This window comes from Euphorbia lathyris, chromosome 4 (genome assembly GCF_963576675.1).
Source record: "Euphorbia lathyris chromosome 4, ddEupLath1.1, whole genome shotgun sequence".
Lineage (NCBI taxonomy): Eukaryota > Viridiplantae > Streptophyta > Magnoliopsida > Malpighiales > Euphorbiaceae > Euphorbia > Euphorbia lathyris.
In genome coordinates, this window is record NC_088913.1 from 3,706,838 (window position 1) to 3,724,784 (window position 17,947).

Below are 17,947 nucleotides of genomic sequence, written 5' to 3' on the forward strand. Positions count from 1 at the left end.
ACCTCAACGAACTCATGTGAACACTCCTAAGCCCGAGGACAATCTCTCAAATACACATTAAGATGTTGATCCGTTTTTCTTTTCTTTGCTGATTCCGAAGAATTGGCTTGGAAGGAAAAGGTAAAACAAAAGCAAAAGGTAAAGCAAAAGAGGGCTATCAGTGTAAAGATAAGAGTATTACAGATGAGAAAAAAAAAGAATAGGAGCTCGCCTAGCTTCGGGGAAGCCGAACCTATCCCGTAGAGACTTGCCTCTGTTGAATAAGCAGTGTTAGCATCAAAGAAGGATGGGTGGGAGCTTGATTGAGATCCAAGGGATCTTACCATCGTGAAAAGATTGATTCGAGTAGCAATCTAGCTTCCCTTCCTCACTGACAATGTTCTATCCTACTAGGATTGATTGTACAGGGAAAAGCAATATTATGAAGCTATTGACTCTGAAATGTGAGTCTTCAATATTAGCTGCTTTCATAAGAAGTATCGGAATTAACAAAGTTTCATCGAAAAGAGAATGAGCTAAAGTCGAGGCTAGAATATGGGATGGTGGAAAGGTTACTCTTTCGCAATTCAGAAAGCAGTTCTAAGCCCCTGCTCAATTACATCAACTAATATAAGAGGTAATTTGATAATCCGAATATGTTATTTTACAATTGAATTTGTTATACAAATTATTTACAAGGGATCTGAGGATGTTCACTTTGAATTATTATACATTACAATTATAAAAATAGATTAAAGAAAAAGTTTGATTGCATGATTCAAAGTATAATTTAAAAGATGTATTCCACGCGTCTTAGAATGTTATTGCATGATTCAAAAATAGATTAAAGAAAAAGTTATTATTTGCTTAACTATAAAACTTGTATTCTCTAATATTAGAACCGCATATCCCGATTTTGATCGTTTTACTTTTTTTTAAGACACGTGCAATATATTTTCCGTATTTATTTTATTTTTTTTGTAATCAAGTGATCAATTAAGTACAATTTTACGAAAGTTCAAAAAATTAACTAAATATTTTATGCTTTGACTACCAAAATAATTGAAAGTTAAAAACATATGGATCTTATGGTTATAGTTGTCTTTTTCCTTATTAGTTAGTATTATAATTCTTTGATCTACAAAAATAGAAACATGAACGTGTATTACAATTTTTTCTATTGTTATTTTTTATTTTTAATATTTAATAAAATTTTATATTTTATAAAATATCCAAAGGTCAGACGGCTTTTAAAGTGGTCTCATTTTATAAAACTTTCTTCATCTAATGCAGTAAGTTTTGACCCAAAAAGATCCAATTCTCTCCTCTTAAATGGCAAATTCTCCCGCCGACGAGCCATTGACTCCCGCCGGCCGATTATTCCTCCAGCCGGAGATGAGCACCATAATACACGGCGCATTTGGCGTTAAACATCAAATAGACATAGACTCCTTAAAATCCGCCATTAAAGATTCTATGATGCTCAAGCATCCGCGATTCTCCAGTCTTCTCGTTCGCGACAAAAACGGCCGGGAACACTGGAGAAGAACAGAGATCGACATCGACCGGCACATCATACTCGTCGGCACCTCCTCCTCCTCCGGCAACGAATCAAACGACGACGTTGAGAAAACAGTGAACGATTACATCGCCGATTTATCTGTAAGTACTCCTCTAAGTTCCGATAAACCGTTGTGGGAAATTCATTTGATGTTGGAGAAGAAGTGCTTGATATTTCGGATTCATCATGCTCTTGGAGATGGAATTTCTCTGATGTCGATGTTGTTAGCTGGCTGTAGAAAAGCGGAGGATCCAGAGGCCGTTCCTACTTTGGGAGCTTCCGGCGGCGGAAATCGGGATCGGAAGGGAGGAGAGAAGGGGAAGGATTGGAGAGGGATTTTAATGGAGTTTTTGAAGATTGTTTGGTTTAGTTTAGTCTTTTGTTCGGAGTTTGTGTTGCGGTGTTTGTGGCTTCGTGACCGGAAAACGGTTATTTCCGGCGGCGATGGGGTCGAGCTGTGGCCGAGGAAAGTGGCTACTGCCAAGTTTTTGATCGACGATATGAAACTGGTGAAGAACGCCGTCGTTAATTCGGTAAAGTCTACTCCACTTTCTCATTAATTAATTATTTATTTATTTACATATATATAAAATGCCACCAAGCATGTTATATAGCTTTGGTTTTATACTTTAGAATATGTTCTGATTTCCGAAAAAGTAGGGATATTAAAACATCTTTTTAATAGTTTAACTGTCGATTGAAAAACATTTTTTTTTTTATAAAAAAACATTTTTTTTAATGAGGGGATATTTTGTTTGAAAGATAAAATTCGTTAGGCATTACATCTAACAAACCTAACTTTCAAAGTCTACCATAAATTTATTAAAATCATCAATTAAGTATTTGAACTAAGTAAAAATCATCGATAGGACCCTCATTCTATCCTAAAATTAAAAACTGTGATTATTAATTAGTTGAGAGACCTAATTAATGATTTTGATAATTTAAAATTCTAATTGACTTTAAAACTTTAGTTAAGGTAGCGAAATGGATACTATTCATTATTAGCAACTTGAAATTTGGAAGGATGAGACCTCACTCAATAAAGATATCTGAACAAATCAACTTATAATCCTCTAATATTAAGTCATAATGAAGAGATATTATAATTTAAGTAACATTAATTTATATCTTAATTTTACTTATTTAAATATTTAAATAAAGATATTAGTAAAGCTTAAAAAATATTAGATCCATTTTATTTATTAGGAAAAAAAATCCTGATTTTTTCAGTATTTGTTTGTTTTGGAAAATAAATTAACAAAATTTTTTAGATTAGTCAAAAGTAAAATTTACGAAGGAAATCAAGTAAAATATTTTTCTAAGTTTGAATCCTACTTTTTCAGAATACACAAATTTTCCATCAACAACGTTGTTATAGTAATATGTTTTTTTTTTATGAAATATAGTAATATGTTTTTAAGTAAAACAAAAGGAGTAATATAACCAACAAATTTTCTCTACTTTTCTTTTATAAATATTAGGGATAAGCTTTTTTTTCCCTCTGAAATGATATGAAAACTCAATTTTAAAGATTAAATGTAAATTTTTCTCAATTGTTTATGAGAAATACACATAATGCATATTTATCCGTACATATAAAATGATAGTGTCTCTTAAAATTTTCAAATAAAACCAATTTTATCTTAACTTTTTAAACGGAATTTCATAATTATTTGATTATCATATCAAATTAACAATTATGTAAATTTTAATTGGTTGTTTCCGATTATATTAGTAAAACGGTAAATATTCTAAATATTTTAATAGTTTTTTTATGATTAATTTATGTGTCACATTTAGTGTTGATATTTTGACAAATTGTTTATAAATGTGTTAGTAACACATTAAGTTCTGATACACTATTCTGTTAAAATTGATCTTTTCTAATAACTTCGGGATGAAATTAACCCTTAATCCTAAATATTATAACATGAGATATAACTAGTTCAATGATTATGATACTTTAATGGGTTAATTACAAATAACTATCCTGTGGATGTTGTACCTGTGGTATTTTTTTTTTTTTTTGCAAACACAAACCTATGGTTGCAAAATTTTACATGTTTTTTTTTACTTTGCCAAATTTGGCCAATAACGACTTTGAAATAAAAGTTTTCAAGAGCTAAATGGTATTTTAAGCAACTTTAATTCTTCAACTTTTTAGGTTTAAGGTCATTTAGGTTTGTTTTTTTATGAGAGAGAAAGATAATGTTTGAGAGAGAGAACTCCAAAACTGATAATTTTGAAAAATTAAGAATATGGTTCCATAGTAAATATTATACCAAACAAGTTTAATTCTTGAAAATTTTCATTTCGAAGTCGTTATCGGCCAAATTTGCCAAAGTAAAAAAAAAACATGTAAAATTTTGCAATCATAAGAATGTATTTGCAAAAAAAATACCATAAATACCATATCGCAAATCGGCCAACCCACATGGTAGTTATTTGTAATTAACCCCGTTTTAATTTGTCAAATTGATAGATAATTGGTTGATAAAAAAATTGATAAAATATAAGGGGATCAGATAATTGGTTGTCAAATTAGATTAGTAATAATATATGCACTTATAGCAGATTTATTGAACCACCAAAATATTTGTCTGCTATCTATCATTAATTTGTGGATTTGGTCGAAAGTTGGATGTATGGTGGTGGGCGGTATTTATGATATTTGGAAACCATAATCAGATAATTATTATTATTATATTTTTTTATAATTATTTTTTGTTTTAGGAAAAACAAATCATGGTATTTGATCCTTACACGATATAACTTGATGATTGTGATTTTATTTGGATAGGAATATTCTTGAGGTACGACGCTGTTTTTGCTTTTTCAAATTTATTAATTTTTTTTTCAGAAATTTCAAATTTATAATTAAGAGATTACATATATCAATTTGTATTTATATAATATCGGTTTTAATCCCATACACCTTTTGCATAAAAAAAAAAATGTAAGTGTGTTATCAAATTCAAGATTTTATTAATAATATCTTAAGAGATAAAATATTAAAATAGGTGAAATATTAATTTATACTCTACGTACAAAATAACACTATTATAGGTTTAACGTTGAAAAAAAATATAAATTTAGATCTCGATAGTGAAACATGACATACGTCATTCATATTACTCCGTTAAATCAAAATTTAATGAAATAATATAAATGATGTGTCACGTTCTGTTATCGAAACTTAAATTGATATCATTTTTTTAAACGTTAAACCTATTCATTATATCATTCAAGAGGGTAATTGTTATAACAAGTTCAGAAGCTCAGTCATACAAATCCTAGTTGAACCTTATCCTCACAACTTATGGCTTAATCCGAGTTAGTCAAGTTGTTTAAAATGATATAATTGATATATTACTATCATATGTGACAGAAGAAAATAGAATAGGTCTAATACATGATCAACTCTCTGAATTTGTCCAAAATAGTAGATTGGCTTCTTGAACTTTACAAGTGTCTCACCAGCTTCCTAAACTTGCTTATTTCGTATCACCAGCTCCCTAAACTTGTCCATAAAAGTAGATTTGCTTCCTGAACATTTGTGTCCACCAACTCCACAAATTTACTTATTCTATAAGTTTGTAACAACTAAATACAAAAACCATAATACTAACTCTCGATCCTCATCCATTCAATCTCTCAAACCTACAACACTAACTCTTATAATAGGTTGAAAGGTAGGAGAAGCAAAAAAATTACCTCTCGAATAGATGAAGACGTATTTTTAGAATTTAAGTTTAATAAGTTTTTGTATTTAGTTGTTACAGAAGAAACAAGTTTAGAGAGTTGGTGATACGAAATAAACAAGTTTGGGGAGTTGGTGAGACACTTGCAAAGTTCAGGGAGCCAATCTATTATTTTGGAGAAGTTTAGGACGTTGGTGATGTATTAGACCAATAGAATATGAACAAATTAAAATATATATCAATTTAAGCAAATTTAGGAAGACAATAGATCATTATAAATAAATTTAAAGAGTCAACATGTCACTTTAAATAAATTTAGGTAGCTAATAAATCTTTATAAGTAAAGTTCAAATTACTAATGAGATATTACTTTATAAGTACAAATAATAATCACGGGTAAAAAGTTTATATGGTTACTAAAGTAGGAGTTTTGTGCACCAGTAGCAGTAAAGTAGTTTTTGTTTCACTAAAGTCACTGTAACCGGATCCAGCCATCTAAGCCGCCGAATAGCTGGCGTGACTACTATATCAATAAGGGGGCGTTTGGTTCGGGGTTTTTAGGAATGGGAATGGGAATGGGAATGAGAGAGTTTCATTCCCTTTGTTCTTATTTGTTTAACAAAAAAATTCATTCCCTTTACCCATTTTAGATTATAGGATTACCCCATTTTAGGTTAACCCATTACCCCAAATCTTGTAGGGAATTGGATTCCCTTTCCCAATTTTTTTGTTCTTTTTATTTTATCGAACCACAAATCTCTGAAATTTATGAAATTCCAGAATTTCTGAAATTTTTGAAATTCCAGAATTTTCAAAAAGTCCAAAATTTTTGGAATTTCTAAAATTTCAGAATTTCTGGAATTTCAGAATTTTTTAAATTCTAGAATTTCTGAAATTCTAGAATTTTCAAAATTCCAGAATTTTTGAACTTCCAAAATTTCTAGAATTTCAGAATATCTGGAATTTCAGCATTTCTAAAATTCCAGAATTTTTGAAATTCCAGAAATTCTAGATTCTGGAATTTCAGAATTTCCAAAATTCTAGAATTTCAAAATTTTTGAAATTCCAGAATTTTCGGATTCTGGAATTTTAAAAATTCCAGAATTTCAAAATTTTTAAATTCAAGTTCCAAAAATTTCAGAATTTAATAATTTTTGAAGTTCAAGAATTTTTTGAAATTCTAGAAATCTAAAAGTTCAAAAATTCCAGAGGTTTGAAAATGCATTCCCTTTCCTAAACATAACCAAACACATAGGGGAATCAATGCTTATTCATTTCCTTTCCTTTGGTTTCCATTTCTTCATTCCTTTTCCCTTACCTCATGTGAACCAAACGCCCCCTAACATCTCATAATATATTTGGCATATATTGCCACGTGGCTACCACATAATAACACGTGACAATTAATAAAATAAAATTTTGAATATTTTAACCTATAATTCGTATCCCAAATTGACCCATTTCTTTTAAAAAAAATTTGTATCGTGAAGTGTTGTTGACATAATAACCACGATAGTTTTTTTTTTTTTGATAGTCCAAACTCTTATATCCAACTATAGTGAATTTATTAACCTAAATTTGCTAGGTTAATAACTTGATTGGATCAAAAACTGCTTTAGTTACCATTTGTGCATAAAATCCATATTTTAGTGACCATGAAAACTTTTTAAAGGAATAATGAGTTTTCCGAACCAAATCTAGAAGCACATGATATATTAATCAGATTTTTATTATAAGGATGCAGTTGGGCTATTTTATATGATGAAACTAAAATTAAAATTTTCCAATGATGTTAGAGGTGAGCTTAAACCTTCATCCTTAAAATTATTTCGTAGTCAATAAATTTTAAATTGTTACTCAGTTTATTAAAGCCTTAATACAAAACAAGCCCTTTATAAAGTGTTTCGTTAGTTTTATAAATTTATTTACCAAAAACAAATTGAGAGGATGATAAGTTATTTTAAATAAATTTAGTGTTAATAAATCACTTTAAGTAAATTGAAAGAGCTTACCAATTTTTTAGACGAAATTTAGAGGACTTGACATATTAAGCCTTAAGTTAACTTCCAATTTAATTCTAACGCTCGGTTTTAGGGATGACAACGGGTAGGGTACCCGCGGGTAGTGTCAATCCTAAACTCTTACCCTTTTATTTTTTAATTACCCGTATCCTTCTCATTACCATAACGGGTATATGTTTTGCATCCCATATCCTTCCCATTTAATTCACGGGTACCCGCGGGTATCCTTACCGTTAAGAATCAATAAATAAAATAAAAAATATTACAAATTTAACAAAGTATAAATTTAATAAATCATCGATTTAAAAATTAAACAAATTGAACCTTAATCAACAAAACTAAAATAGTTTAGTGGTATCACTTAATGGTTAAAACAAAAGGTTAGTATTCAAATCTCACATTTTTACTTGTATGCAGAAGTAAGAAAAGAACATGAAATTCGTTTTATTTATTATTTACCGTTTTACCTTGCTGAATTTTTTTTTTCACGGAAAAAAGAATTCACTCTTTTTTCTATCAACAAGAAAAAAGAGTGAATATCGACCAAAAAATTATCTGGATGATTCTTCCTACAATTTGCTCTTATGTCACATAAAAATCCATTCTTGGGTTTTTTCCTTTGATTCCAATAAAAAAATACCTGCTTCCCCGAAGAAAAAAAAATAATTTTAAAAATTTCAATTGAATTAACTAATTTAATTAACTTTACTTAAAATTAAGTTAAGGCACTACTTGATTTAGGATTCAAAGGAAAGAAATCGTGACATCAGAAATTAAATTGAAAATGTTCATTTTGATATTTATTTATACTATATACCGATATGGTAACTTACGACAGTGTTTACATGGATCCATCGTTAGATTTACGTTTATTAAATCTAAGCTTTATATGCGTTGAATCTCTATCTTAACATTTTAATATTCTAATAAGCCTAAATCTAACAGCGAATGACTAAATACTATGGTCATTAAGATCCATGTGATCAAAACCGTAGTATGTATATGCTTTGTGTGATGGGGCGGATACAGAGGGCCCAGGCCGTTGGAACTATCATTGTCTCCACAAAATTTAAGGTTGTGGTGGTTCCAGCCCTCTATCTCTAAATCCAAAATTCTAATTTTTTGGGCTTGTTAGGCATTTCTTAAATCCAATTTTCTATTTTTTTTTTTTTTGCCTATTAAGCTCTCCTCCCTAAATCCGATTTTTTCTATTAAACATAATTATTTTTATATGTTAAGAATCTTAAACACAATGTAGCTTAATTTGAGAAATTTTACATTGGTACTTAAAAATTAGTTTTTGACCATTCAGATTACGAAAAAAATTTACACATGCACGTATAAAACCGGTCCCCCAACCGAATAATCCAGTATTCGCCATTGTTTGTGTGGACACTAATTTTTTCTTACAAAATGCAGACCATTAATGATGTCCTCTTGGGAGTAATATCAGCAGGATTATCAACATACTTGGATCACCGATCACCAAATTGTAATCAATTCTAATCTTAATTTAACTTCTAATTTTTTTTAACAGTAATTATCACATCTAATCTAATTTATCTTTTTACATGTCTTTGTTAATTAGCAATGAAAGAGGGCCAACAATTAACAGGAATTGCCATGGTTAATTTGAGAAAGCAACCAGGATTACAGGTCAGTAATTAATTTTATGAATTTAATCATACATATTTCTCTTATTCGATAATCCTACAAAACGGACTAAATTTGAAACCAACAAATGAGCCGAAATGGAGAAAATAGAGAAATACTACTATATTTTTGGAGTAATATACGTTTCCTTTATTTTGACTCAGTTTTCCTTTTAAACTTAACCTATTTTGTAGCATTATTTACATACATCCAGTAAAACCTATCATAATAATCAATCACTTAACTTTAACCGTTTTAATAATGAGTAACTCTCAGTAACTTTCATTTCTTGAACTTTTTGATTTTGATATCATTTAAACGTTGTTTGATTAGGAAAGATAACATAACTATGTAAAGAGAGATCTATGAAATGGTGATTTGTAATATTTGAAACTTAGGGCCCGTTTATTTTACCTACTGTTTGCTGTTACGGTTTGCTGTTTGCTGTTGGAAAATGCTGCTTTTCCAAAAAGCAGAGATTCTCTGCTTTTGCAAAAACTGCTTTTCAGGTATAAAAGGCAAACAGGAGGTCACTAACCAAACACTTAATGTTGCTTTTCAACTGTAAAAGTCAAACAGGAGAAGTCTAATCAAACACTTAAAACTCTGCCTTTTCACAGTATATCATTGCTTTAAACAATTTTACCTGCTGTTTGTTGTTTTTCTGTTATAGCTTCTGTTTGTTGTTTGAAAATGCTGTTTTCTCAAAAAAAACTGAGATTTCCTGTTTTTATAAAAAGCTATTTTTAAGCTACAAAAAGTAAATATGAGGTGTCTAACCAAATGCTTAAAACTCTCATTTTCAAAGTGAAAAGACAAACATGATATCAAAAAGCAGCAATCAAACACCACCTTAGTAACATAATGGTCCATTTTACTTTTATTCAGAAGCACATTTTTCATAGAACTACTATTTTCAATTTTTCAAATTATTATTTCCATAAATTTCTCTCTCTAAACAATTATTTTTTCTCTCTTAATAAAACTCAAAAAGTTCAAGAATTAAAAATTCTTAGAACTTCCATTAGCTTCACAATAAACGATTACCAAATACTAGAGTTCTCATTTTGATCAATGTTAAAATAGATTTTTATATTAGTAAAATACAAAGTTTAAAACTATAATGTTCTATTTTAAAATTGGAAGATCATAATAAAAGTAAAAGCAAAGTTTAGCAAACATGAGTGTAATTTACCCTAACTTTATTTATACCGAATTTGTAATGAATTTATTAATTAAAATCGGCTTTATTGATCATCGACTTGCAAATACAACCTCTGTTTCATATTACATATCGTTCTAGATATTCTTTTTTATTTCATATTACATGTCATTTTATATGATTAGTACACGTTAAGTCATGTTTTTTTCTACTGTAAAACGTGGGTTTACAGAAATTAATTAAAATAATGAACTTATTATAGAATAAATAAATATTAAAATCAATAAATAAGAGACAATAATATCTTTTTTTAAATATCCTTAATTTCTGTATAACTCTCTAAAGACATATAATATGAAACGAAAGGAGTATAATATTTCACTAACCATAGGTGCATTTTCCCATTCTCATAATTTAGTTTATGAAAATTTAAATTAAGAATTTTCTCTCATATCCTTCTTTTTATGATTCAGGACTTGAATGAGATGATGGAGAAAAATTCAGGGTCTAGATGGGGAAATAAATTTGGGATGCTTCTTTTGCCAACATATTATCATAAAGGAGTAGAACCTCTACAATATGTAAGGAATGCTCAAAAGATGACAAACAAGAAGAAGAAAACATTGGAGGCTCCCTTTTCCTACCAAATTGGGGATTTAGTAATGTCTTGGTTTGGACCAAAGGTAATGTTCAACTTACTTACCCATTCCTCAATTTGAAAAAATGCTTAATACATTAATAGTCCCCCGAATTTAAAAATGTCTCGTTAGTTTTCTGAACTTACTTCAAATGACATGATTAACTTATTAAATCCATAGAGAGTACAAATTGAAATATATACCACTTTAAGCGAGTTTAGGAGGCTACTTAATTACCCTAAACACGTTTAGGGAACTAAGAGCATCTTCAACAACCTCTTACTCTTAAGTTAAAATTTGAGGAGGGACAATGAAAAATCATCTCCAACAGTTCCTTAGTGGTTCCTCAAATCACGAAGAGTCTCTCCATCCTCTCTATTAATAGAGAGTCTCTCCCCACCTCTTAGTGTCTTTTAATTCATTTTTTATTAATAATTTATTATTGAAGAGTCTTTCTCCTCACACTTGGTAAATATAACAACAATTAATAATTTTAATGATAAAATAATAAATAAGGAGTGAATATAAGAAGTATTGTTGGAGATGATTTGTCTTAGTCACTCTTAAATCACTAAGAGTCAATTATTTATATTATTTTTAGAGAATACACTAAGAGTCTTTTGGAGATGCTCTAATGTGTTACTTTATTCAGATGACCAATATATGACTTTAAACAAGTTCAGGAAACTATTGAAACACTTATAAGTTCAGAGGACTAATCGATTTTTTAGATCAAGGGGTCCAATGGCGAATACAAGGCTACTTCGTTAGGGGGACTACTTTTATATTTACGTGTATGATTTTTTTTTCACGGTATAAAATCTAACTACATATTTTTAGACAATTTTTTTTTTTTTCAATCCCATTTGATGTTTTTTGAGTCAAAATTTAGATATGGGGGCATGGTACACCCCAATCTCCAATCTGCCGGAAATAAGGGGAACGGAACCACTCCTAGGGGTGGTTCCGGAGGTCGGAGCCATTTATGCTCCTAAAAGGTCTAATATATATATTTTTTTAAAACAAGAAGGTCTAATATACTAAGCCTAAAATAAATAAGTTAAAATTCCAAAAAATATCAATATTTTGGAATTTTATATAGCTGATTGGATTCTCCAATAAACCCTCACACAAAAATTAACACGTATCATATCAATTTGTATTTGGAGGATCTTTAGAGTATCAATTCCTGTATAAAATCTATATATTTATATTTTCTCTCCGAAATTGTAGTCAGGGCAACCCTGATCATAGATCAAGAGTGCAGCCACTTAGGACCCAAGATTAAAAGGGGCTCATTTTTTTATACTATATATATTTTTTTATTATTATTATAAGTATAGTTATAATATTCATTCCTATAATATTCATTCAATCCTAAAATGGAATAATATGATATTTTAGTTTAAAATGGATCCAAAATTTTAATTTTAAACTTTTAAGTACGAATTTTTTATTAATGACCCATTATCTTTTATTCAGTTTAGGACACATAAAATGATTATAGTCTACTTTTCTTTTTTAGATTTTATTTAATTTTTCAATTACTCAATATACCCCTAAAATAAAAGGTGTAGCATTTAGTTATACCAAAAAAAAAATGAATTAATTTATTTAAAAGTTAATATGATTAAATTAATTATGGATATATTTATATATGTAGGTTGCTACCTTCTTTAATTACAGGGTTATGTGTAATACTACGTTTACAATCTCAAACGTTATGGGCCCCCAAGACAGTATCACCATTGCAGGCAACCCAGTAACATTCATCAGAGTTAACACTTCCAGTTTACCCCAGGTAATATAATTTCCTTCAAAAAAAAAATCAATTTTTTTTGTTGATGAATTTTTTTAATTAATTAATATAAATAGGCGGACCATGATGGACCGGCCCAAGCTATTTTTATAAATCTCAAACCAGCCCAAAAAAGGGGCAGGCCTGGGCCAGGTTTGGCCTAAAGACAAGGGTCAAATACATGAATATCATAATTAAGTACAAAATTACAACTAAGTCGTATCACCAAACTTAATTCTTAATATGTCATTATTCTCTATATATTATTTTCAATGACTAATGCCTCCACAACCCCCTTAACTTGTCCAAATTGGTCATTTTACCCTCTCAACTCATCGAATGTCCTATTTATCCCATTAGCTCCATAAAAGTGGTATTTCTCACCCCCTCAACTTGTCCATTTAGCACACCAACTCATAGAATGTCCTATTTACCCCATTAACTCCATAAAAGTGGTATTTCTCACCCCCTTATAATCTGTTATCGATGCCTAAATTGATACCATTTTTTTTAAACGTTAAATCTACATTGGTGTTATTTTGTACATGGAACCTAAATTGGTACTTCCCCAAAACCCATAAGCTTATTTTGGTACCTTATCCCTACATATAATGTCTTTAACTTGTTTAACAAAATAAAAAGTTGATATTAAAAAAATATATTTTCAAACTCATTTGAATAAGTCCTATTAATTTTGCACTATAAAGGGGTAAGAAATACCATTTTTATGGAGTTAAGGACGTAAACAGGATCATAATGTGTGAGAAATACCACTTTTATGTAGTTAAGAGGGTAAATAGGATATTCAATGAGTTGTGAAGGGGTAAAATGACCAATTTGGACAAATTAAGGGGGTGAGAAATACCATTTTTATGGAGTTAATGGGGTAAATAGAACATTCGATGAGTTGGAGGGGTAAAATGTCAAATTTGGACAAGTTAAGGGGGCTGGAGGAGCATTAGGCCTATTTTAAACCATAAATTAAAAATTCTAGACTCCAATTCATAAATCACAAACCCTATAAAATATATTCTAGACTTCTAATTTATAAATTCTAATCATTAAAATATATTAAAAGTACTGATTTTACTAGTTTGATAACTTGACATAGTTGTAAATTCTAATTTATAATTTATATATTTTAGACTTCTAATTTATAAATTTTAATCCAAAATGATGACTTGACATAGTTGTAAATGGTTTTTAAAATATGAATTTCTGTGTAATTTTCCCTAAAGAAGAAATTATCATGTCCAAGCCTGCTTTAGGGGACACTGGCCTGGGCGGTCCGACGGGTACTCGGACTCATAAACATGTCTATTCATATAGTTGTGGTCTGTTACTAAGGAGTGATGAAATAACGCATATGTAAAACATAGATAACACGATTCATTATCGAGAAGATAATTTGGTTAATTATTTCTCAATTTATCCAACCTGTTAACGTTAAGGGTAAATTTGCTCTATGCTGCAAACATTTTAGAATTAAAATTGCACTATTTTAGATGTTATAAATAAAATTGCTTCTAACTGTAACCAACAAATTTTTTTGAAGCTGCTTCAGTTTATTGATAAATTTGTCTGGAAATCCTATGTGACAATTAAATAACAATCAAACTAGCATTTTCAAATTTTCGGTAATGTAGTAAAGCTAATCTTGCTTGGAAATGTTAGAGTTAAATTTACACTATTTCATATGTTAAGGTTAAATTTACACTTTTCACTCAAATATTAGGATCAAATTTAACCATTACCTCAAAAATAAATAAGAAGGTTTGTGATTTATTTTTTAATTTTTTCATGAAAATAATATGGGTTTGTGGTATGTATATATATAGGGAGTGGCAATGCACATGGTTAGCTATGCAGGAAGAGCTGATATGCAGATTGTGGTGGCTAAAGACATTGTTCCTGACCCTCAATTTCTTGCAAAATGCTTTGAAGATTCTTTACTTGAAATGAAAGAAGCAGCTCAATTCAGCGATGGATCTAAAATTCATTAACCGCGAGTCTTTTACGGGTATTTAGTGAAACAAAAAAAAGGTTAGTACACCAAAATGTGAAATAACGTAAAGATTGTGTACAGTTGATAATTTACCCATATATAATGGAGTATTACACAATAAAGGGTTTTTCATAAAATTTGAAGGTATTACATGAATAGGGTTGTAATCGAGTCGAGCCGAGCCGAGCTTTGGCCTATTCAAGCTCGGCTCACTATAAAATAACGAGCTCGAGCCGAGCTTATAAAAGTAACGAGCCGAGCCCGAACCGAGCTTTGGCTTGCTCAACGAGCTTGAGCCGAACTTCGAGCTTGTTTCGAGCCCAAAATCCTCTTTTGGACTTAGTTCATTAAGAAAATTATCTAACCATGAATTGTTTGTGAGTAAATCGTTAATTATATTTATGAAGTTTGCTTGCAAATAGTTCTTTAATTGTGTACATAAACAAGCTCACAAGTAAAGTTCGTGAATAAATAAACAAGATGCTTACAAATAGTTCGTCTATTACTCATTTATTATGTTTGTGAACGAATTTATCTAACAGCAAATGAAATAATATTAAGTTTGTGAACTAACACAAAACTGTATAGTTTTCTATAACATGATAAAACTAACATGATGATCTGTCGAGGAGATTGTTTTGCGTATACCACGGCTTAAAAACCATTTGCTTCTCTAAACTATTAAGTAGAATATCTCCAAAAATCAATACCATCTTTATTTTATGGGTAATTAATTTATTAGGCCCTATATTTTGACAAAACACACTATTTAGTTCCTGTATTTTCAAAAACACATGGTAAGGTCCCTAACCTTTTTTCAGTGATCTGTTTAGTCCTTCCGTCTGTTTGTTAGATTTTTTTACCGTTTATGACTTTGGAAATGACTAAATTACCCTTTACTATTTACCTTCAAACTTCATAAGAGGAAGTCCAATTTAGAAGAAAAAGCTATTTATATGGAGAACAAGAAAAAGAACAGACCCAATGCTTACGAATTTGAACGATTAAGAAGAAAATCAAGAAGAAGAACACTAAAAGTTGATTTCAGATGCATTAGAGTTTAAAGGAAAAGAAAATAAAGAAAAAGAAGAACGCAAATCCAAATTGACTAACAGAATCTTCATGAAAGTCTAACGACAGGGACTAAACAGTTCATCGAGAAAAACGTTAGGGACTAAACAGTTCACCGAGAAAAATGTTAGGGACTTTACCGTGTATTTTTTAAAATATAAGGACTAAACAGTATGTTTTATCAAAATATAAAGACTAATAAATTAATTATCCTTATTTTATCATTAATTACACCTTACATATAAATTTCTTTGTGCGTTTGCCATTCGACATATAACTAAGATAGTGAGAGAAGTGAGATTGGTTTTAAAGAGAGAAAGGTAGAGTTGGAAATAAAAAGGGGAAAAAAGAGGAAGGGTATAAAAGTAATTTAATATTATTGGGTCAATTTTTGACCTTTTGACCAGTTAAAATTGCTGACATGGCGTGTTGACCAAGTGCTGATCGATAATTTTTATCTGCTGTATATTAAAGTGGGAGGTCGCCTATAAGGTCGTACATATTAGTGAGACAAAATGAAGGTTGTACACCAAAATGTGAAATGAGACAAATGTTATACACCATTGATGAAATTTACTCTTGATTGTGATAATCTTTCAGTTCTTTCACAAACTGACTTAAACGTCGGAGCGGGTTAGACGGACAATCCCCTTTTGACCTTGTTTTTGTGTAATCGCAGGTTTATGAACGGATTTTCAAGATTCATCCACGTCAAATTGGTGTAGTGAAAGTGAAACAAATAACAATGACTCGCTTAATAAAAGTTTGAAGAGTTGGAATTGAAACTGAAAGCTTGCAAGTTGGAAATTGAAATTGGAAAGGAAATTGTAAGGCTGAGGATTGAAAACTAGAAATTGAAATTAACAGAGATTTGTTATTAAATTGTCGATGATTTTTTGTTGAATTTTACTGTAGGCCTTTCACTGTAATCATACTATATAATGAGAAAAGAGTGACTATAGTGTTGTATCGGATATTGTAATCTAAATTGATAAGATCGAAATTAGTTAATTTCAATTGAAATTGAAAATAAAAGTTTGAAGAGTTGGATTTGAAATTGAAAGCTTGCAATTTAGGAATTGAAATTGTAAAGTTTGAACATTAATAGAGATTTGATATTGAGTGTTGGATTAATTTTTGTTGAGTTTTTCTGTAGATCTTTTTCTATAATCATACTATGTAATGAGGAGAGAGTGACTATAGTATTATATTGTAACGGTTGTTGCCTTGAGGCTTTAAGATCGATCATAATAAGCATGTGGTTTGATTTATTACGGGGAAAATGTAAGCGGTTTGGTTCGGTTAGATTTTAGGTATCTTTACTTTAACAAATATAGGATTTGAACCTTAGACCCTTAACTAATATTACGATTATAATATAATAAATTATATAATTTAATTTGAATTATAAAATTTATTATTTTATTATATTTATATGTTAGTAATATTAATAAAAAAAATAACTATTTAGTGGTGCAGAAGTACCCCTAACGTTTTGGGTCAAGAGCAATTTTACTCCTAACGTCTAAAATTATGCAATTTTTCCCCTAACGTTGATAAATTGGGTCAATTTGAAAAATAATTCATCAAACTGTCTTTTTGTACGAATTAGATAAAAAAAATTTAAAAATTCACCAAATTTATAAATATTAATTTCCAATCTCAAGATGATATAGAAGAAAGCAAAGAAGGAGTTCTATTGAAGAAGAAGAAGAGAATACAGGAAAAAGAAGTTGTCTTCATAGTGAGTATATTACTCCTATTTATAACCATTTGAGTCTAACGGCTATATTTAATTTGAAACTGACTAATCATTAACTGCTAAGTTAACATTAACTGCTAATCTATGGTTAATAAACCTATGTATGGTTAACACCCCTCCTCAAGCTGGGAAGATGAACATCTAACACTCCTAATCGTCGAAGGAACGATGTTAACAATGGTGAATGTAAGGGTTTGGTGAAGCAATCAGCAAGTTAATTTTCTGTCGTGACAGGCATCAAGTGAATCTTCCCAGATTGTACCTTATCTCGAATAAAATGACAGTCAATTTCGATATGTTTCATCCGTTCATGAAACACTTCGTTCTTTGCTATTTGTATTGCAGATAGATTATCACAGAACATCAAAGTTGGCTGAGGGTGTTGAACTCGTAAATCTTTCAATAAAAACAATAACCATTGTAGTTCACAAGCTGTTAAAGCCATCGCTCTATACTCCGCCTCTGAAGATGATCGACTAACAGTATTTTGTTTTTTTGACTTCCAGGTAATTAAACTGTCACCAAGAAAAACACAAATCCTGTAACCGACTTTCTTGTTTCTTTACAATTGGCCCAATCAGAGTCTGTAAATG

The 17,947-nt window shown here is 29.9% G+C and overlaps 1 protein-coding gene across 2 annotated transcripts; it reads left to right on the plus strand.

Moving 5' to 3' along the window:
• The first annotated feature begins 1,236 nt into the window (after positions 1-1,236).
• On the plus strand, positions 1,237-16,726 carry LOC136226701 (wax ester synthase/diacylglycerol acyltransferase 5-like). Of its 2 annotated transcripts, XM_066015324.1 has the most exons (7): positions 1,238-2,073; positions 8,685-8,757; positions 8,854-8,921; positions 10,554-10,763; positions 12,382-12,519; positions 14,355-14,559; positions 16,272-16,726. In XM_066015324.1, exons 1-6 carry the CDS (start codon positions 1,312-1,314, stop codon positions 14,517-14,519), a joined length of 1,416 nt encoding a protein of 471 aa, XP_065871396.1. In that variant the 5' UTR covers positions 1,238-1,311; the 3' UTR covers positions 14,520-14,559; positions 16,272-16,726. The 2 variants fall into 2 exon arrangements, with proteins under 2 accessions (XP_065871397.1, XP_065871396.1); XM_066015325.1 differs by lacking the exon at positions 16,272-16,726 and having other exon boundaries at positions 1,237-2,073; positions 14,355-14,658.
• The last annotated feature ends 1,221 nt before the right edge of the window (positions 16,727-17,947 follow it).